We start from the raw sequence: 20,388 nt of genomic DNA, 5'->3' as shown, positions 1-20,388 counted from the left end.
TCTTCCTCTCCTTCGGTCGCTTGAAAATCCACAAATGTCGGTCCTTGAATTCATCGCGCGTTGACTGACGCAGCAGATAACTTCCCGAGCCACCTTCACGCACACTTCCACGGTATTTAATGAGCCCATGGCCAGATCAAGCTGGCGAAATGCCGAGGCAAGGGTCTCAGAACCTTTGTTAATCATCTTGTTCGCACAACAGAGTTTCCATTGACGATTATGGAGTACGCAGTGAGCGCTCAGATGAGACGAATGACAAATCAGAGTATATTAAGTAATATGCAACTCGCGATTGCGCAAATTTAGCGATCAAACTTTGCGACCGAAGACTGGGCACGCCGATGACGTCTGTATCTCTTCAGAGGCGTTCTCAAGGTGGACGACGTGAATCGAGAAACAAAGTCGCCGTAGGAGATGCGTAACAGTAAACTCTTCAAAGGCCGGCATTTTTGAGACTATCTGCGCTGATGGCTCTTTGCTCCCACCAACAGTTGTCTTCAATGGCATCAATAGGCAGCTGGATGTCGTACAGCGCACTAAAGAGCTGGGCAACTGGAACGTTGTGTGGAATCAACGCGGTTCAATCAATGGCAATGTCATGCTGCGTTGGATTGACAGCTTTGACCAGGCTGCAGAGGACGAGAAGAGCGCTATGAAATGGCGGCTGCGTCTCCTGGACAACGTATCATGCCACCTTGTCGACGGGGTGCTTGTGAAGGTTGAAGAGTTGCAGATCGAGATCGCCACATATCACTCAAACGCCACGCATGAAATGCAGCCCTATGATGTCGTCGCCTTCAAGATCTTCAATGGCGAGTTTGATAGGCTCCAAGAAGATCTCAATGAGCGTGACATCCCCATTGAAAAGCTCAGATTCCTTGGCTTGCTCAAAATGGCCCAGAAAAAAGGCCTTAGGGACATCATTGTGCGTAAATCGTTCGAAAAAGTCAGGCATCTGGCCTTTTAATCCTGCAAAAATCTCTTGAATGCACTTTGCACCCACAGACAGGGTGCCTGCATACGTGAGGATCTCGGGACTCATCTCCTCAGCCTTATGCAGCACTGCTGAAAAGAATGGAAAGCGAGGATGCCCAAATGCATCAGGCGCCATCAAAAAGGGCTCTCATTGTTCTCAGTAGCCCTGTTAAAACCATCGAGCCAGCGTATCATGACCACTGTGTTATTCGAGCCATGCTAATTCCACTAAATTAACTAAATAACCGACCGTGCTGGCATGTTGGAGTATATCCATCTGACGCTTAGTGCCGTTGGCTACAATCGATAGCGGAAGGAGAGAGCCGTCAGCACAGACTGTCTCGATGACACTGTCTCTTGAATAATTTGCGACTTCACCTCTGTGTGACGGAAATTCGTAATGGCTTCCTGTAGCCAGAATGCAGTTTTCTCTGTCCTAGTGAGCTTGAATTGATACTTGAGGGGTCTTAGTATACTTCAAAGATGTTTGCAGCTGTCACGTTATGCTTTGTGACAACCTGCTGCAGCTTAAAGGAAAGAACGCAACCTTTTCAGCATGACCTTGAGATTCACGAAGCAATAACTCGACTCAATCGTTCACAATATCCTTCAACCTTTGGCAGTGTCGACGCCCACATCCTAGCCTCAGTCTGAGCCTTAATTTGGCAATAGCTGAGCTCTCTGTGTCGCTCCAGGAAGCAATTACACCATCCTGGGACATTAGACGACTTTGCAAGTATGCTGGCCGGCCCTTCAAGACCTTTCTTTGTTGGATTCCATCCCAAGGTGCTCGGTCGAATTATCTACCTACAGAGTATGCGCTATTCCCGGTCAGAGAGCACTCTCCTATTGCCACAGGCGCCGATGAAATGCCTTGAAGACGTCGGAACACTGTTTGCTGGCAGACACCATACTCCTTCGCTGCTTTAAAGCCGTTATTAGTCCATCAGTCAACTTTTCTGCTGCTTCTTGCACCTTGAAATCTTTTTGAGTGAAGTTTCCAGGTACCTGTAGTATTTGAATGCCACACTTTGTGGATAGAGAGAGTGTTTATGGTTCAGAGATGCAAGATAGATGGGCTGCACCTTCCAGAATGAGCGTCCGCGGAGCAAAAAAAAACGCCCATTTATGACCCGGTACTCGGCACGACTCTGTGACACGTGACAATTCAGTTTTATGTCCGAATTTCCGCTAATGCAACGTGGCAACCGGCCTAGCCTCGATACAAAGATGAGATCGAAGGACTTTTCTACAGACTCTAACAGACGGTTTGATCTACGAACCACCATGTCAGACTCTCAAGACACAAGTTACACTAAGGCTGCCAGTCGAACCTACAGGAAACGATTTCTCGAGCAAGCATCTATCTTTGTCAACCGCCTTCCACAAGAACAAGTGCCTTTGCATATCGACGTTCTTAAGCGGAGCCTGTCCGATCTTAGTCCATTGACGCCAGCCTTGATTGGGGTGGGTCAATTCCACTTATCACGCACGTCCTATGCCGCAATTAATCGACATCTTCCGACGCATTCTAGTACGAACCGACTATGGACAAAATCGCTGATGCTGTGGAAGAAGCATCAGTCTCGGAGCTCAAAGAAGCGATGTCTTGCGCAATCCTGGTCAAGGAAATGCAACCAAATTCTTTTCAGGGCAGGGTGGAGAGCGCATGGATGCATCTTAATCGCCGTATCATGGGTGTGATCACGGAATGCGATGCCTTTCGTTCGAGGTGAGGTACCTCGAGATTTGACGATGACGTCGCGCTGACTCTTTCCGCGCCTATCCGTGGACTAGCGAAGATGTCGCATGGACTGCGCCCGTCGGTCCTATGTCAGCAGATTCGAGACCGCTCTCTATCCCAAAGCCGGACATCGGTGTCGGACTTCGCGTGATCGAGAGAGCAGAGCTGCAAACGATGTCTTCGCGGACACGCGCCAGGGATGAGCTCTTGACTGAGCCAATACTTGGGCAGCTGAATTCGCACGCAGCATTCAGGCTAATCGCGACGCCTTCGACAGGGCTGGAAGAGCTCGCGTTTCCCTTTCTTGTCTATGAGGCAAAGTCGGACTCGAGTTCTCTATTCTTCGCGGAAAATCAGTCTGCAGGTGGTGCTGCCAAAGCTTTGAGTCTTCTGCAACAACTCTGGTCCGAGGACGATGGCACAGACACGCTCCCAGTTTTTGCCTTCGCTTCGTGCGGAACATTGTGGGAAGCTTTCATCGCATTTTACCAGGAACAAAGCGAATCGTACGTGAGTTTACATTCCTAGTTCCGCCCGAGAAGGCGGATTCTGACGAGGCCGCTTGCAAACTTCAGCATCTCTTGCCAATCAGCAGGAAACTCGATCAGACCTGTGACATCGATGTTTTCCATCTTCAAGTGATGTTGTTGCGGATTCGCAATTGGGTGTTGTCGATGTACAAACCTAAAGTTGAGTTGATGATCAAAAAATTGCTCACGGAGTATCGAGGACAAACAAATAATGTTCGCAGGTCGTCGTGAGGCCAGAACTCTTTGTCCGCTCCCTTCTTGGGACGACGAACTTCAAAAGTCAAGCCAAGAAATTTCAGTCATTCAATAACAGGTCCTAATTCCGTCCAAGTAGAAATGATAACCGGAAAAGCTAGGAAATTATGATCGCCGCAACGAAGAATTTGGTCATGCTTGTTCGCGCTAAGCTGAGCTCGCTCGCCTCGAGCTTATCAACTTCAATGGCATTGACAAGAGGTGAAGACAACGAAGAACGGTTGGGGTCTTCATAGCCAGGGTGAGCTCTAGCGTGTGAAGACACCGTATTACTCTCGCAGGGCTCGCGTGCCGCTGAAGGAAGGACGTCGAGCGTACCAAGCACCCCGGCGGCGGATGTAGTGATGAGCTGCGTGGCCAGCTTATATGGCCACCAATGTCCGGCAGGGTGTTGTTAGTCTCATTGTGTTGTTAGTCTCATTTGGCGCCGCCAGTGCCCGTCAAGAGCGCCAATTGATCGACGACGCTGATCTCGTGCGCATCATTTCGCAGCCGCTTGCGCTCGACGTACCCGCTCTTGGCCTCGGCGGCATTGCTGTTATCCATGAATACGTCACAGGCTCTCATGTGGTGAATGTTAAATTTATCGTTATGTCGCAGTCCATGGTGTCGAGCGATGGATTCTAGGCCATTCAGAGAAGCCGTTGGTGAACGCTTAGTGAGATCCTGGCTAGAGGAAAGGTGAAGCAACAAGAGAGCAAAGATGGAAGCACCACAATCTTGATATTATGCAACCCACTTACAGCATTGACATGGTAACGTATAAATCGAGAAGTTCGAGCAGTCTGCTTAGATGGCTCATCTCTTCAGGGACGATTGTGCGCCGCGCGTGGGTCGCTCTTCTCCAAGGAGGAAGAAATCCAAGTCAAGCATTCTCTCTCGGAGAAAGGAATATTACCCAAATGCGCATGACCCTCGAGAGAACCTGGTTGCAGACAAAGTTTGGTGCTCGCCAAAGCTTTTGATCAGCAGCCTCCACACCAAGGAGCGAGACTTATGTCAATGAAGATCTGAATGGCAAGCACAAAATCTCACCCTTTATATAAAGCTTTAGGCAGCATAGGCGTCCCAAACAGCAACGCTGCCAATGTGTGTTAGTAGCTTGAGGCAGTTCGCTTCCGGTTGTGTCGTTTTCACCAATGAGAAGTTGTTCTTGCTTGCAAACGAATGATGTATTGATACAGTGAATATGGTACAGCCGAGTGGTATAGCACTGTAAGCTCAACAAGAAGCATTTCCTTCTTCTTTTCACGTAACTACACGAGCAGCAGCAAGGTGAGAGCAGGACCGAAAGTAGACGCAGTGAGACCAATACCTAAAGTCGTTGACGTCGCATCGCCCGTCTGCGTTGCGTTCTTCAAGTCGGTACTCGTAAACTCCAAAGTGCAGTTCTTGTCACAGCTCACGGTAAAGTTGTCGTAGCCCGCATTGAAAACGGTGCCGTTGCCATACGTCATATACCTCTTAGTCGGAGATGCTTCAGCAATGTTTCAGCGCAAAGCGACCGAGCCTGAGACAGCAACCTACAGTGACTGCATATAAGCCCGGGAGGACAGAGCCGTCTGTGGTATTATCCGTGCTGAGGATCCAAGGGTGGCTAGGGTTCTCGCTCGCCAATGCCCCTGGATACATGTCGAAGAACAAGAGGCTGTCTCAGAGAAAGAGACCCCACTATCATCCCTCCGGGTCATCTATGAGGCGTTGTAGGTATGGTCGACAAAAACTTTGTCCCCCTCAATGACAGGACCTGTGAAATTCAGATACGCAGTCATTCCACCACTCCAAAAAACGAGTGACCCTCAGGAGTGAAGCGCGGCTGCCCAAAGACGAAGCGGTTAGTATTGTTGCGGTAGATTTCACCGGCGTTGAACAAAGATTGAAACGAGTACTGGGTCCGATTGCATGAAATGAGGCCACTCGCCTAAGGAAAACTTGGCGAGCCTCCGCCAAAAACGTCGTAAGAGTGTCCCCCGCATGAACCTCGCTCGAGTTGCTCCTGACCAAAGGCATGTTGTACTGACGACGGCTCATAATTGTTGTGAGCTGTTCTACGGCACCAGCCGCTGTGACGAGAGCGACAAGGGCGACAAGATTCATGTTTGGTGCTTTCGTCGTTGGTAGTAGGGTAGTTGTGTGTGACACCGTCTTCTTGCAAACCTACTTATTCCCGTGCGCTGCCGGCTGCCTCAATTGCATGCTCGAATGTTTGAATTGCTGAACTGTGCCCTAAGTGCTCTGTGACCTCGTTTTTGGTCTGGCTTGACCGCATGGTCACATCCCGCTGAGCTGCTATTCGAGATACAACTTTGTTCCGTCCTTCTACCTTTCCGCTGCCTCGACCGCGTGGTTCAGGCGCCCAGATATCGCATTTCATCCTCATTTTTGGATTACTGTGTTCCTAATGTTACACAAACAAACTCTTAAAATCTCGAACATTAGCGTTAAGCAAAATAAAGTGGTGCCATTTTACACCGTCAGTAGTCGCACACAACTTGTGACAATCTTCGAGAGAAGCTTATTCCAGCTGGCAATTTCCCTGGCAGTGGAGTTCTGGTAACGTGACAGCTCGCTTCTCGCCAATAAGGCTGCCTGTGCCTAAGGAACAGTGTCGGCGGGCTAATTAATATCGAGAGACGAGACTTGCTAGCCGCCATGCTGCCAAGACAAACCTTCTGCTCTGAGATGCAATGCAAAAGGGATGACAACGCTTCTTTAGACATTGACCAAGAACCTCAAGCCATTAAGACCGTTCCTCAAGCAGATGAGTTTTGTTCTAAGTCTGTATCGACACCAGTTGAATTGCAGCACAGCCAAGAGAAAGTTCACAGGGTAGTCGTCAACAAGACGTCGACCTCTGCTTGCTTGAGAGGTCCAGCAGTGTCGTCCTTCTTATTTGCGATGTCTGCTTTGTCTTTGGGTAGTTCAAACAGCATGTCATGAGAATGCGACCCGCAATCATTAGCTCTCTGAGAGATGCAAGGAATTGCCATCTTTGTCTCCTGCATAACGTGTGTCCTTCCACGAGGCAATCTTGGCAGCTGTGTCTTCGCAGGGCCGTGATCATTAGCGATGAGCAGCTTGTTCCTTTCATAACTTCCAACAAAAGAGTCATAAGCACAAAACAAAACACAAAAAAGTGTCGAAAGTGCGATGCCACAGACATCCTCCCTCGCGGAGGCACATATGTTGTCGCAGAATGTGTGCTGGTGGCCCGGTTTCGAAGTAGACTTCCTGTTGCGGACCAGCTTATCTTTCTGCTGGTTCCATATTTCTGCCCTCAGAGTCTCTTCTTGCTGCTCTGCGGTGCTCTAAAAGAACTGTTGTATGGTTGTCCTGGGGCAAGAATCTTTGCGAGGGGGCCAAGCGCGTACATGACCTGAGAATGAGCTGGTGTGAGAACTAGAACACCAGGCTGTCTCATACTTTAGCGGACGTACCAATTGATCCAGGAGAAGAGGTCCTCCCATGTGCAGATAGGTTGCCCTGTCCCAGTTCGCTCTCATCGCCAACCAGAACGTCGGCCGACCACCAAGCTGAAAAATATCGCGCATGTTACTGTGATAGAGGTAGTCAACAGCGCACCAGTTCACCCTCTTTCCATCTCATTCACTAATAGCACTTTCCAGGGCCCAGATGGCGCAGAGCACTCTTTCAAGACCGCTGGCACGCCCTTGATGGAACGGAAGCAATGCACAATCCCAGCGGGTACTACGAACTCTCCGTCGCCGACCTTCATTTCAACGTCTTTTCATCGATGGTTGCGATCATGCGCCCTTCCAGCATCGACCAATGCTCGTCGTGGTCCGTATACCAATGAGGTGGAACACGAAACACAGATGAATCGGATTTTTCATCGTAGATGACTTCCAAGATGTCGCGACTCGATGTCGTCTTCAGTCTCGCTGTTGTCCACAAAGAAGCGGAAGATGGTGCTACTCCCGGCGGGCATTGCCGGCAAAATCTCATGCTCCATTTTCGGTCTGGTCGATGGTGCGGACATGACTCTGTTTCCCGATGGTGCCCGCCGCTATTCATAGGCTTCGGTGCAAGCAAGGCGGCCAAGCGCCAGCGCCAGACACACAGCAACCACGAAGTCCACTTCGGCCGTAACAAGCCGTCAAATAATGACCGGTAGAGCATACACTCTCTGCGCAGCAAAATCTCACGGACTTTGCTGAACGGAAGCTATCAAATTCGCAAAATGAGCATTGCGGGCTGAAACAGCTTCGGAGAAGCACACCACAAGAAGATGAGAAGTAAGATCTGTCTCTGTGCTCGCTTTCCTGTTGTTCCGACGTCTTGACGGGATGCAGAAACCGAAAGCCGGTGGAAGCATGTGTGGCGCGAGCCCTTTTGAAAGGTACTGGGCGCGCTTACCATTTAGCATTCTTGAAGTTGAAGCAGCCACACACCAAAGAGGCAAACATTAATGATGATCAAGCCAGGCCACCACTGTCGAAATCGCGTTCAAACGGGCCACTGTGAAACCTACAAGAGCCCTGGCGCTCTGACCTGACATTGTATTGGATTTTCATGGCTGTATTATTCACCAAGCAAGCTGCGTATAGTTTGAAATACAAGCCTTTGTATCTTACTAGCCTCCCTCATTAGTGAAAGATAAGGGCAAAACACAGGCGAAGCTTGTCGGGGAGCTGCCAACAGTAAATGAAAGGACCCTGAAAGCACAGGTTGGTGTGCGTACATTGCGCTCTCTGGATTTCACGGAATCGACATCGTCTGCGACTAGGTGGTCTAGCAGACGAATCGTTCTTTCATCCTGAACCGACTTCCTGCATCACTGGCAGAATGAATCCTAGAATAGCGCCATTCGCTACAGTTGGCTCTGGAAGCAGCAAAAGTGAAGGGAATCGCCATTGTTGGCCAACAGATGATCCAATCCACCTTGGGGCCCCTGTAGCAACTCTTCAATCTTCGCAGCCATATGTTCGATACCAGCCAAAAGCTGAAGACGTATGCGCCATTGCAGTGTTCGAACAATTGTCCAGAGGCTCTTCAACCGGGGCTGAGCGATCTACTGGTACGCTGGTGATCCCTGAGGAGGATCGACACACGCAAGCGAGCCACACTGGCCACATTGGCTTCATTTCCCACCAGCGCATGGGATGGCACCCAATACCACAATATTCTGCAGCTCTCGACGAATTCCGTTCGATCGAGTTGACCGATACATGGACCTGATCGATGCGCAATCTGTTCTATACCCACCTTGCAGAAAGTTCACGATTCAGAACAATCGCGGCCTTTTCTCCAAACAGCTCGGTCGCGCCTAGAGATGTCTCCGTTACCGACACTCTCAATCAGTGTTCGTCGAGTATGACGCGAGCTTCTGCAAGCATTGGCACGGTTCCCTTGTGCACAGACTCTTCGTTCCCTCCGGATGATCTGGGCAATCGTTTGGCACCTCATCCACAGTTTCCTCCTGGACCCGACCAATCGATCACTGACCGAGTCTGTCGAGCCGACCCCCATTCATCGTTGTCTGATCCTGGATTTCGCTCCGACACTCGCGCTGAAAGTTCTTCGGCCATTCGAACACGTAAAAGAGTAGCTGTCGCCTGTCAATTTTGTCATGATCGCAAACTCCGGTGCGATGGCTTTCAGCCATGTCGACATTGCGATAGGAGACGCATAGAGTGCAAGATTCGCTCGAGGAGGCAAAAATGAAGGGAAAGACGAGCAAGTGACGGACGAAGACAAGTGAGTGACAAGTGATGTTCAGATCTCATCCTATAAAATGACACCAAGGAAAGGTATGCTTGAGGATCAAGAAGGGTCGCGCATTGTTGCCCGAACCGCACGGAAGACGTCACTATCAGAAACCGTGTCTTGTCCATTGCTGTTTCGCGGCAATGACGAGCGTCGTTCCATTTTTGGCATCACCTCCGTCGGGTCTAAGATCGATGACTACATCTGCCTCAGGGATCCGCCCAACACAGATTACATCGTGACTGTGGCTTGACGAGCTTGTCACAAAGCCAAAGTCGATCGTTCTAATACGCCTGCCCGCTGTCTCTACCCCAGCAAATTTGCCAGTTTGCCAATTTCAAAGCTGAAGATTGTATCTAATAGGTCTCTGCTGAGGAGATCGCGGCGAGAAATGCTTCGCCAATGTCAATTGAATACGAAGGATCTAGCAAATGTGTACGTCTCGGGCGCGATCTTGCGCCCGTCATCGTGAACGCAAGGGTCTGACGCTGACCCATAAGGATTGGCAAAATTAAATTACCCTAACGAACTGATATTATGCAGCTGCACTTGATCGCCCGATGCCGTCGATAAGGTTGGTGCGAAAGGAGTCAGGTTCCACCAATCAATATCCTGCCCTAATAAGTCGAGGAGCTGATCGGCGCTGATAGTCCACGGCACCGGACTGTGCCCAGTGATGGGGAGGCCATTGTGCATGCATGATTGCTGTTGGTGTTGTTGTACCTCATCAGTGTGAACAAGCTTCGACAGTACGTCTGCGTGTTCGCAGAGCGCCTGCAGTTGACGAAGAAGAGTCGAGCCATTGTCCGTGAATGTTTCTGCAGCAATCGTTGCTCTGTGCATGGTCGCTATCCAGCGAGGCATCATCTGGCGGTCCATGGGGCGGCAATGACCATTGGCGGAAGCAGCACAGCAGAGGAGAAGAGTGCTGCAAGCCTTGTGTAGGTTTACACAAAGCCCCATCGCATACTTTTGAAAACGGATCTCCACTGCACTGACGCATAGAATAGCATCGCACAGCATCGTGGCGGTTTCGGCGCTGCAGTGGATCGCGCGAATAACATCGTTCTTCACAAATGTGCCAGCCGTCTGCATGACACCGACTCTCAGGAACGGACGGTGCAGCAAAAGACGGTGGAAGGTCCATGCTGTTATACGTTTGTGGAAGTATGAGAAATCAAAGAATGGCAATTTCATTTGAAGAGAAGTCAGACACGACTTTGTGGCGATCGCAAGCGCCCACTCACCGGCGCACATCATCAACCGGGCCGTCAAAGCGATGGAGGACTGTTTGTGACTGTCTAACTGTCTTGATTCGAGCGGATATGGAGCTTCATCCGGGAGCTCGCTTCGTGCGTGACTGAGTCTGGCCTCTACGCGGTCGATCTGAGCTCTCAAGAGCCCGGCTTCCCGTATATCTGCCCCGCTCCAGATTGAGGCGTCCATCGGAGGCAGTTCTACTATCTTGGCCGCTATGGCATCCATGCGAAGAGAATGGGCCAAGTATGGCTTCCTCGTTTGTACAATCTTGACCTCTGAATCGTCTGCCAAAGGGCGATCATGAAGCAGCTTCTTGATGCGAAAGATATTGCTGCTCAGTTGTCAGTGCACAGAATGGCAAGGTCTCCGAAGAGACTCAACTTGTCGATCGTAGCACAAGAGACCCAAAGATCCCGCGCTTCGCCTTCAAGACCTGTCGCCGTAGGCGAAATAAGGTGCAATTTGAGGGCCATGGATATCATGATTGCTTTGAGGCCAAAAGAAAAGGCGACTGCACCTGGGGTGAGCACAAATTGACCAAATGCATTTGCTATACTCACGCCAAAGATTTTGACTGAGGTTGTAAGAGGCCAATAATCGGTAGCAGCGGACCGCCTCAATGCAAGGTTCCTCATTCTCGAGATCGACGACCAGAAATCTGGCAACGGTGTACAAATCTGCCGCCTTTTCGGTGCACAGTGAAGATTGACGCCACATTTGGCTTTCGTGATGATCTGCGGTCGCACTTGAGAGACGCACTTCATAAGCTCGAGCTTCGGCTTCGCGTCGTGACGAGCTTTCCGGGCCTTGCAGCGCGGAGGCGTGCGCACCTGCACCGACCGCCAGTACGACTAGAATATAGACAAGATCCGCTTTGGAAATCTTGATATCACCTCTTGAGGCTCCACAGTACTCGACCAGAGCCGATCGGAGACGGTAGGGTCGCAGGATGGGCAGCATTGGATGGATGAGATCGAGAAAGTCTTCGAGAAAGTGCCAAGCCAGCTTTGTGGGGACAAATGGGAGACGCAAATGTCCTATCAAACGAGCATCACCTCCTGTCCGTCGACTAGGATCTGCTATACTCGGGAGGGTCAGCACACCTGACTGGGACGTTGGCATGTTGAGCAAAACCATAGGTTCAAGCTCCTCAGTATGGAACGGATCAGGTGACCATTCACGGGCATCTCTACCGCCATATCCTTGACGAACCGCCATTTTTTCCCTCCTGCGAGGATGACCAAGGGTCATAAGCCTCGCGGTCTGTCCAACCGTGGCCCTTTCGCTTATAGAGCTGGCTGTCGGCACACTTTTCTCGCCGATGGCACCACGTTTGGACCGCAGCACATCATCTCTCCTACCACTAGCTCCTTTTTGACTTGTCTGGTCGTGCTGGAGAGTCAAGTGCGATGAATACGTGCATTCATCTCCTGTTCGCTTCCGCTGGCACCTTCCACAAGGCAGCTTGCGATCGCACTATTCACATCGTAAGCGACTACGCGTGCCGCCGACCTAGGCTTCTCACCTTTGCCTTGTCCTTCTGACAGCGAAGGCAGCTGTACGTCCTGCGCGGCTTTCCCATTGATGACACGGTCGCCGCCAGCGCGAGTGATTGACTGTACGAACTGACTTGGTCCTAAGGACTGGTGTTCATTTTTGGATTCATGATCAGGCGCGTCTTTCACGCGCCCACTAAATGAGATTCAGCAAAAGGAATGGCTCACTAAGGTTTAAGCTTTTCTAGCACACAGACTTAAAAGAACTCTGCACGTGTAAACTCGACCTATCCGTTTCCAGGTTATTGCAAAACAGAAAGAGTGCTGACCCTTTGTACCTACGGAAAAAAGCGAACGATTACATGCGTGGTCATCTTATACGTGCGTCTCTTCCGTGCAACTCGCTAGATTCTTCTGCGGTCAACATTTCTGTATTTGCTCTCGCCGCAAGGTATCTCGCGCCGACAAATGCGCCTTCCTTGCAACACGAAAGTGTGTAGATGCGCGTGGTAATCGCGATTCAAAAGCTTATAGACGTCAAATCTGCGCGAGAGCTCAGCAGCACAGTGAATTACCTGTGAAAAGAGGGTCACCATCTTTTGGCTGACACCACCTTATGGTATCAGGCACTGAACCTCTTCGCGAACCAAAATGTTATAGCCCCTGTGATCAAGGCACACACCAGAAAGAAAGCTGTAACTGACATGCCAACGCGTTTCGACCAGATGTGTAGAAACCGTCCTGCGAGAATTTCCAGCGCCAGAGCTTTTCGTCGATGCGAACAACCGCATTGTTCTGCATGTAAACAAACCACTTCTTCGAGGCATCAAGGATTTAGAAGTGTATGAGCCATTGATCAATAGTAGTCAAAATGAGTGTACTTCCATTACCTTCGTGCTCTCCCACCGATCCTACACCCATTATAGCTCCCAGAGCGCCCTGGACAATTGGAAAAGTTTCTTGAAGCCTTCGGCAACCTTTCCGCTGCGTTGTTTTGGGTCTGCTGCACCAAAGAAGCTTAAGATAGAATCAGAAAGAATCGATGTCAGGCAATCATCTGCCACCACACAGACCTTCCTCTTACTCACGCGTCGATTGCCGCAGAGATGTGTTCATTGGCCTTGTTGCTAGTATCGACATTGTACTGCCTCTCCCCACGCATTGCTCTGATCCCAGGAACCTTTTTAGTAAGATGGAATGCTGAAGATTCTGCTCCCTTTAGAAGCTATTTACTTGATCCATGAAGAGAAAATGTATAGCAACATGCCGATGTTGTTAGAAGTAGACATCTACCCAATTTTCATTAAGGAATCATTGATGTTACTTGTTTCCATCGTGAGCCAAGCCAAAGATGTGAGAAGAGATGTCTGAGCTTATCAATGAGATCGGAGTTTTAAAAAGTCTCGGAGGAGAGCTGCCGCTTCTTCCACGTCTTTGCGCTCGTCTGCGTGATGCAGGCCACCTGAGTCTGAGAGCTGGAGAGGCTTTTCATCTTTCATTCTTTCCTTTGTCTCGTTCGAAGCTGTCGTCGCAGGGCAACCTAGCTTCAAAACTTCGACGGGCGTGATGATGTTCCACTGCTCCTTGTATCCCCAAAGCTGGCGAACACCTCGCATGCCACCACAGTACCAAGCGCTGGCGCCTAGAGCGACGCAGATGCACACTGCCGGGCAGATGCAAATAGCTGAAGGAAAGTACCACTGCGTCATGACCATCTGGCCCTCTGTCGGGAACAGAGGCCAATGCAGGACGGCATTTTTTTTGCGCAGCAGTGGCGAGAGGTAGAAAAGGTGCTCAAATAGGAAGAGCAGATAGACGAGGATGACGGAGCACGTTGTCGCTCGATGAACGGGCATCTCGGAGGGTGAAGGCTTGGCGACGGAGAGAGACGGAGAAGATAAAGAGACTGGGGTAGCATCGTACCAGAAGCGGATGTCTGTTCTCCGAATCAAATCGCCTTGCGCTGCTTCTGTGTCGGCAATTGCCTGCTTCAAGAGTTCGCTATCGGAAACCGATTCTCCTGCCCCTTCGCTGTCGGCGTTGTTCAAGCGCGAGATTTCAAAGCGATAGACAAAGGCGCAGATTTCGACAGAGATAGCAGCCGCACTGGTCCAGATCAGGATCTGAGCCAGCGCCATGAATTGGAATAGCGTCTTGTCCGATAGGAGGGCATCGAAAAAGTCTTGACCAGGCTTGCGCTCCTTGAAGGCGCTCTGTCGGTCAACAACGGTGGCCTTGACTTCATCGAAGAGGTAAATGAGACCGTTGACGAGGAGGAGACTTGCCATGTACAATCTGTTGCGCAGGGAAAGCTGGCCCGTGGAAGAGCTGACGCCGTAGGTGCTGGGTAGCACGAAAGTTGACCATGATCCCGCGCCAAGTGCAGACAAGAGCGCGCATGCAAGCACTGTCTCAGGCTCGTTGCCGGTCGAGAAGGAGATGACGACGGACATGCAAAGCGAGGCAGCGACCGTGTAGCATAGCCAATTTGGAGCATGCCGATACTTTGATTCTTGTCGCAGACCGACCGCAAGGGTCGCTTTGAGAACGCTGTCTTTCTCGGTCTGAAGATCGACAACGGTTCGAGTCACGAGGGTTTCGGAGCACTTCGTGATGCGGCCCAAGAACATCGCCAGCGAGAAGGCATTGAAAAACAACAACAAAGCAGGCGACACAAGTACCAGTACTTGGCGGATTACGCTCAAAATAGGTCGCTGGCCATTGTCGAGCTTGGTGGTCGCGAACACGAGAACCTGACCGACGAGGAGACCAAGGCTGAACCTGATGGTCTTAGCAGCGGCAGAGCCTGACATCTTCATCTTTTTTGGTACGCCCTGGGCATCAAGAGCTTGGACGCCACGCCATTGCAGAAACAATTGCCGTGTCGAATATGGCAAGAAAGCTAGGACGATGGAGAAAATCACCACAGGCAGAAGCTGCAGGCTTGAGTGAGTCCACCGTCACTGTGAGATTGTTCACCGATTTCACTTACCCTGTCAGCAGCTGCCAGGACCGAGTTGTCTTCGGCCGTAACACACTCGGTGGTCATTTCGTGGTCGTCTACTTACGGCTTGTATGGTGAAGGTGGGAGGAAGGAGGGCGAGCCCGCTCCCGCCAACGCCAAGAACAATGGCGCGTGGGCTCCGGCCGCCAGTGGCTTCACCATATGAAACCCTTCCGCGAGGTTCCGAGCTGCACCATGATGCACATCACGTGATGTTTATCCGCCCACGGAAGTAGTAGCAGTCATAGAAAGTGGTTCGAGCATTAGAGAGAGTGGTAAAGGTATTGAATTATAAGCATGACTATCAGGAATATAAATGCTTTGATTGCGCCAGTATATATACAACCTTCCATGGCATCTGGAAGCCAAGTATGCAGCCCAAGTTGTGCACTTTTTCCTACGGCTGCTAGTAAAAGAAATATCGAACAATGGTAATCACTGTTTCATTTACAAATGGATCAAATGGATCTACGCTAAGTACATAAGAATAATGATAACTGAATTAAGAACATTGAGAACAACCCTACAGAAGGAAAAGAAACATATCATCCACTCGACTAACAATGAGTGCATTAGTAGCACTTTTATTCGCTCAATTTCGTGTGAACCATCCCATCTTGGATGCGGATCGAAAGAGCCTCGCAAGCTGGTATGATGAATTTCCTCAACTTAGGGTCGTCGAGCATGCATTAATAAGCCACGTGGTCGGCTCTGGGTGGCGACTGCCAGCGCGCACATACCACGAGGTTATCTCAAATGATATCGTCATTCGTCTAGCTTCTGCACACAGCAGAGTTCGCATGTCGTGCTCAGTGCTTGTCATAAAAATGTAATTAGATGGGTCCAGCCGTACATCATATCCCAACACCATATTAATCCGAAGCTTCTGACGAAAGCCACAAGCCGACCCTCGACGAAAGCGGACAAAATATTCAGACATGGGGTCAAAGCTGTCACCCTGGCAAGCGGTCGATACGGCCAGTCATGAACGGCAAGTCTTTGAGCGCACAATCTTTGGCTTTGAGTCTGTTCTGGCCTCTTTCAACGAGCATGCCTTTGGCCTTGCTGAGCCTAGCGTAGGCCTTCAAATTGGGTTGAATGACGCATCGATGCAAGGCCAGGGACTGGAGAGAAAGATTTCAAATGCTTGGCTGGATGTCTTCGCCGAGCTTCCTGATCTGGCTTGCACATTGGTCAGACATGATGACAAGGATAGCATCAGGCTGCAGTTCACGCCTCTTTCCGACAGGGCCAAAAAAGATTGGCTGGAACAGACGCTGGAGGTGGAAAGGGAAGATCAATCAATCGAAGATCTTAGAATCCAGCAGAGCACCGCCTTGCCATAAGGTCGCGTCAATGAGCCTGATTCGTACATGATCAAGTTAATCGTCAGCATGTCAACCAGTGCCCATCTTCTTTCGATTCTGATCAGATCAAATCATGTCCTCTTCGATGGTGAGTGTAAAGCATTTTGTCTGAATGCATTCATGCGCTAAACACTCGCACTTAAGGAACTGGCCTGCTCTCCGTGCTCGATCGCTTTCTGGAAAGACTTGCTTTAAAAGGCCATGGTACGCTCGATAACGATCACGTAGCGCCTAGCGTTGACATGCAAAGCCCTCTAAGGCGACTCAGAAGCCATGCTCTAGACGCCGTGGGCATGACGGAAGACGACTACAATTCAGGCGAGCCTTATGGAGACCTTGGCAAGCGGCTGATTGAGGTGCGTTGCTTGATGCCAAATGGGGACTACTGCTCACGCGCATTCTTTCTGCTCTCAAGTCCAAAGTGGGCTTGCCCCTCAACGAGTCATTTGCCGGCAAAATGAAGCCTTGGCCCAGAGACGCATTGCCCACAAAGTCGCATCGGTTCAGGCTTGACAAGGAGACCAGCAAAGACTTCCTTCGAGCATGCAAGGAGAGAGGCTTGACAGCCACCTACGGCATTGGAGCATGTCTCATTTTGGCAACTCTGGAGCTCTTTCGCACGGAAGAGGAAATCTCCATGGGCCATGACGATGCGGTCATGGTGGTCACCTTCAACCTGCGCAGATGGGTGGCAGAGGAGGAGGGCCTTAAGGGAACAGCATCAAGCGCTGAGACGGGCTTGCTTATCGCGTCTACGGGCTTATTTGACTGCATGATAGCCGAAGGAAGAATGGAAGTAGAGCATTGCCTTTGGTTCATCGCCGAGCAGCTCAAAGAGTTCTTCACGGATCGGCTCAAGCAGATCTCTTGCTTCGCAGGCAAAGGCGCCCACGGATTCTGGCATGCCTACAACCAGGAGGCAGCCGCGATGGCAAGCGGTCAGAGCGAAACCCCGTTAAGACTGGCATTGGGCTCAACAGCGTTGGCATCGTAGAGGCTTACCTCAAGCGATCCTATGGTACTGGCCACGGTGGGCAGAATGGCGACCATACGTTCGTTGTACAGGATTGCCAGATCGCCATGCGCTGCGGAGGTTCGGTGAGCCAGCCTCACATCTGGACCTTTCGCGATCAAATCGAGGTGAACATGGGCTATGTGGAAGCAATGTTCACTCCACAAGGGCCAGAGTTGCTGGCGCGACGACTGGTGGAAAAAATGGCCAGAGCGGCCGGGCATGACCCCGGGAGCGTTGTGGCGCGGTGACTAATCGGGCCTGCATTGTGCGCAAAGTCGATAGAGGAACCTTTTGTCAGCAACTTCTCTAAATTCGGTCCCTTCATCTGGGCAATACGGAATAAATCTAAGATGGGCTCTCATGATCATAGGTAATATCTTCACATGTCCATTGTGAAGCAGATGTTGACCGAGATCATGCCAGGACGAGCACTTCGAGTTTGGTTTCTAATGCGCCCCCCCCCCTTTTTATTAGCTTTCTGAATAGAATCCTTAAATTCGACCCCACCGACTACACAGTGTACCTATCTGCTCTTCCAAGTTCCGATGGCGCTTGACAGCCGGAAGGTGGGATGGCTTGCATCTTTTTCACAACAATTAGAGAAGGGGTTGGAGAATCGTGACTATGAACCCGGGGGAAAGATCCGGTCGATGAAGGTTCATCGCTCCGGCTTTGTTGCGCAAGGGCTACAGCAACGGAGGAGCGTCTTTGGCCCCAAGCCGAGGCTGGCGCGACAGAATCATTCGGTAAGTCCGGGGCTTCACGAAATGCCGGCGATCTGCCTTGCAGCGAGAGGTCATGGTGGTATCAATTGCGACCTTTCAGGAGCATGTATTACGGTATTAGGAGGCGCCTGCCGTTTGTGAAGACGGCCTCATCGCTCGATTCAAGGGACTGGCAGATGATTGCACAGTACCTCCGCAGGATTGTGTTATTTGTGTCATTAAGTGAGTTGAAGTGAGAAGGATCAAGCTATATCTATGAACGCTGACATGCCAGCGCACAGTCTCATGCCGGCCGTCGTGCACATCGTCGACATGAAACACCGCACGCACGACCCATACGGCCTCAACGAGGTCCACCTGGCTTCTCCACTGGTCGCCATCGTCTTTCCCATCTTTTTCGTCTAGCCACTTACGATCGTCAGCGTCACCCATCTCATCGACTTGGTCATCAACATCCAGTGCGACGTCGTCGTCGACTCCCATGGCCTGAGCCAGATCGACTACCTCGGCGTCTAAGCCTGGTCGCTCATGTGGGCAACCCAACTTCCTTTTGCCGTCACTATTTTCAATGTATGTGAGCTCACACGCTTCATCACCTCCTTAACTAGCCACACAGTTGGGCACTGCATCGTCTACGCAGCAGGTCGACAGAGTACACAGCAGGAGCTCATTCGAAGGCAGTCGAGGTTCAGTCGAGTCTAGCGATCCTCTTGCGAAGGGGAATGAGGGCAGCTCTGTACCCAAAGCTCTGGAAGGCTGCACTCCGGAGACTGGCAGCCTCCATCGCTGGAGAAAAGTACGAGTCGGCATCTTTAAGAAGTCTACTTTCGCAGATTGCTAGCTTTGACTCGTTACCAGAGATGAAAGGAGGACGCTCATCCCATGTTGGCCATTACAGCGATGGGACAAGATCAGAACAAGACTTTCCAGCAGCACAAGAAGGTTTGGCAGAAAGCGAAATCACGCTTCGTGAAAAGTATGAAATCGAGAGACATCCTTAGGTTTCCTGATGAGTTTACTCGGCTTTATACTACGTACTTGATCGAACTGCTACCGACCAACTTCCGTCGTCAACAAGCACATTTGGCGCAGCGCCTTCATATGATCCTGCAGAGAAAAGCATGTTGGTCCGAGTTTCCGAGCCGCTTTCAGGTCGAAACGAAGCAAGGACCACAACTCATGGGCTATCTTGCGAAAGCGAGGCTTGAGCGGGCGAAGAGAGGCCGCAATGTCAAACTTCTGGACATGACCAAGATTAGCGACATTCTTCGCGACTATAAAATCCTCTCGTCCACCATTCGGCAGATAAAAGCGATTCATGCGCTTCGATCGACATTGCAGGAGATGAAGGCGTATCCAAAATCAGTTGTGATCGCCGACATGATCGGAGCCCCCGAGAGCGTTGTGCGAAACGCTCTTGTGCTGGAAGAAGTCCTTCAGTCCGATTGGAGGCGATTCAATCGCCCATCTGCTGCTGAGGTCGCGGCCCTGGAAGATACTCTGGAGATGTATCTAAGAAACGATGCTGCCCTTCATTCAGACGAGGAGGTCGTCCTGGTGGTTGATGACGGTCTACAGGAACTCGTGCCTGTGCGCGATTCATTATTGTGTTTAGCCTCATCATTGTCACAAATCACCATCTATCTTCCAGATTGTGAAGGACTGATTGACTAGCGCATTGCCCTTCTTGTTCTATATACAGGTCGCAGAGATTGGAGTTTCTTGCGCAGTATTCCCTTTCCTTTTTCGGTGTCCTCTTTCCCTTATTCGACGCCTTCGTCTCTTTCAAGTTTCGGTCTTGATTCCTAACTCACTTCTTACTCGTCATTTGCGTTGAGGCCGGCAAACTAGAAGCGTCGCTGAAAACGTGCCGCGAAGATGTGAGACGCTATTTCTGAAATTGAGAACGGACTCCATGTGGTTTACATGCTTTGCACAAAAAGACGATTATTTGTTCTGAGGGAGAAAATTTGTTTGCAGAACTCTACCAAGATAACGAAACAACGGAAAGAATAGCACCTCATTTCCTCGTCAATGCTTGTAAGACTCGTGTGCACCTATGACAATCGGACATAGAAAATGGCTTCCCTAATACACAATCCATATCAGTGAAGTTTGCAGGACTTTGAAAAGAAACAGGCCTAGCTACGTCTGACAAGCTGCATTTGCTTGCATCAGCTATGCTGGTGCTCTCAAGAGGCCTCAATAATGCTATCACGCGTGTGCATCTCGATCTATGGTTGCTGCTACAAAACCTTACTATTCTTCAGTACGAGTAGCGCGATACTTG

The 20,388-nt window shown here is 50.5% G+C and overlaps 9 protein-coding genes across 9 annotated transcripts; 5 read left to right on the top strand and 4 right to left on the bottom strand.

The window, feature by feature from the left end:
* Window positions 1-219: 219 nt before the first annotated feature.
* On the top strand, window positions 220-967 carry FA10DRAFT_291974 (hypothetical protein; the record flags this gene model as incomplete). Its single annotated transcript, XM_025524375.1, has 2 exons — window positions 220-231; window positions 440-967. The coding sequence occupies 2 exons, from the start codon at window positions 220-222 to the stop codon at window positions 965-967; spliced, it is 540 nt and encodes a 179-aa protein (XP_025373699.1).
* A 1,252-nt stretch (window positions 968-2,219) lies between these two features.
* FA10DRAFT_55919 (hypothetical protein) lies at window positions 2,220-3,499 on the top strand. Its single transcript, XM_025525576.1, has 5 exons — window positions 2,220-2,442; window positions 2,511-2,707; window positions 2,773-3,229; window positions 3,312-3,408; window positions 3,471-3,499. The coding sequence occupies exons 1-4, from the start codon at window positions 2,263-2,265 to the stop codon at window positions 3,333-3,335; spliced, it is 858 nt and encodes a 285-aa protein (XP_025373698.1). The 5' UTR covers window positions 2,220-2,262; the 3' UTR covers window positions 3,336-3,408; window positions 3,471-3,499.
* A 1,553-nt stretch (window positions 3,500-5,052) lies between these two features.
* FA10DRAFT_55873 (hypothetical protein) lies at window positions 5,053-5,777 on the bottom strand. The gene has a single exon (XM_025525575.1). The coding sequence runs from the start codon at window positions 5,599-5,601 to the stop codon at window positions 5,239-5,241; it is 363 nt and encodes a 120-aa protein (XP_025373697.1). The 5' UTR covers window positions 5,602-5,777; the 3' UTR covers window positions 5,053-5,238.
* A 3,821-nt stretch (window positions 5,778-9,598) lies between these two features.
* On the bottom strand, window positions 9,599-10,963 carry FA10DRAFT_270190 (hypothetical protein). Its single transcript, XM_025523035.1, has 3 exons — window positions 10,873-10,963; window positions 10,479-10,800; window positions 9,599-10,379 (listed from the first exon to the last, which is right to left on the bottom strand). The coding sequence occupies exons 2-3, from the start codon at window positions 10,486-10,488 to the stop codon at window positions 9,748-9,750; spliced, it is 642 nt and encodes a 213-aa protein (XP_025373696.1). The 5' UTR covers window positions 10,489-10,800; window positions 10,873-10,963; the 3' UTR covers window positions 9,599-9,747.
* On the bottom strand, window positions 10,652-12,146 carry FA10DRAFT_55830 (hypothetical protein). Its single transcript, XM_025525574.1, has 3 exons — window positions 12,017-12,146; window positions 11,052-11,967; window positions 10,652-11,002 (listed from the first exon to the last, which is right to left on the bottom strand). Exons 1-3 carry the CDS (start codon window positions 12,071-12,073, stop codon window positions 10,827-10,829), a joined length of 1,149 nt encoding a protein of 382 aa, XP_025373695.1. The 5' UTR covers window positions 12,074-12,146; the 3' UTR covers window positions 10,652-10,826.
* Window positions 12,147-13,084: 938 nt separating this feature from the next.
* FA10DRAFT_304939 (hypothetical protein) lies at window positions 13,085-15,135 on the bottom strand. Its single transcript, XM_025525415.1, has 2 exons — window positions 14,980-15,135; window positions 13,085-14,923 (listed from the first exon to the last, which is right to left on the bottom strand). Exons 1-2 carry the CDS (start codon window positions 15,034-15,036, stop codon window positions 13,364-13,366), a joined length of 1,617 nt encoding a protein of 538 aa, XP_025373694.1. The 5' UTR covers window positions 15,037-15,135; the 3' UTR covers window positions 13,085-13,363.
* Window positions 15,136-15,827: 692 nt separating this feature from the next.
* Window positions 15,828-16,571, top strand: FA10DRAFT_55765 (hypothetical protein). The gene is made up of 2 exons (XM_025525572.1): window positions 15,828-16,446; window positions 16,503-16,571. Exon 1 carries the CDS (start codon window positions 15,930-15,932, stop codon window positions 16,335-16,337), a length of 408 nt encoding a protein of 135 aa, XP_025373693.1. The 5' UTR covers window positions 15,828-15,929; the 3' UTR covers window positions 16,338-16,446; window positions 16,503-16,571.
* On the top strand, window positions 16,145-17,431 carry FA10DRAFT_55780 (hypothetical protein). Its single transcript, XM_025525573.1, has 5 exons — window positions 16,145-16,184; window positions 16,241-16,446; window positions 16,503-16,562; window positions 16,641-16,714; window positions 16,774-17,431. Exons 2-5 carry the CDS (start codon window positions 16,365-16,367, stop codon window positions 17,350-17,352), a joined length of 795 nt encoding a protein of 264 aa, XP_025373692.1. The 5' UTR covers window positions 16,145-16,184; window positions 16,241-16,364; the 3' UTR covers window positions 17,353-17,431.
* Window positions 17,432-18,005: 574 nt separating this feature from the next.
* On the top strand, window positions 18,006-18,503 carry FA10DRAFT_304937 (hypothetical protein; the record flags this gene model as incomplete). The annotated part of the gene is made up of 3 exons (XM_025525414.1): window positions 18,006-18,119; window positions 18,220-18,320; window positions 18,380-18,503. Exons 1-3 carry the CDS (start codon window positions 18,024-18,026, stop codon window positions 18,501-18,503), a joined length of 321 nt encoding a protein of 106 aa, XP_025373691.1. The 5' UTR covers window positions 18,006-18,023.
* Window positions 18,504-20,388: the final 1,885 nt, after the last annotated feature.

This window comes from Acaromyces ingoldii (assembly GCF_003144295.1).
Source record: "Acaromyces ingoldii strain MCA 4198 unplaced genomic scaffold FA10scaffold_12, whole genome shotgun sequence".
Lineage (NCBI taxonomy): Eukaryota > Fungi > Basidiomycota > Exobasidiomycetes > Exobasidiales > Cryptobasidiaceae > Acaromyces > Acaromyces ingoldii.
This window is presented reverse-complemented; position numbering and strand designations above follow the sequence as displayed.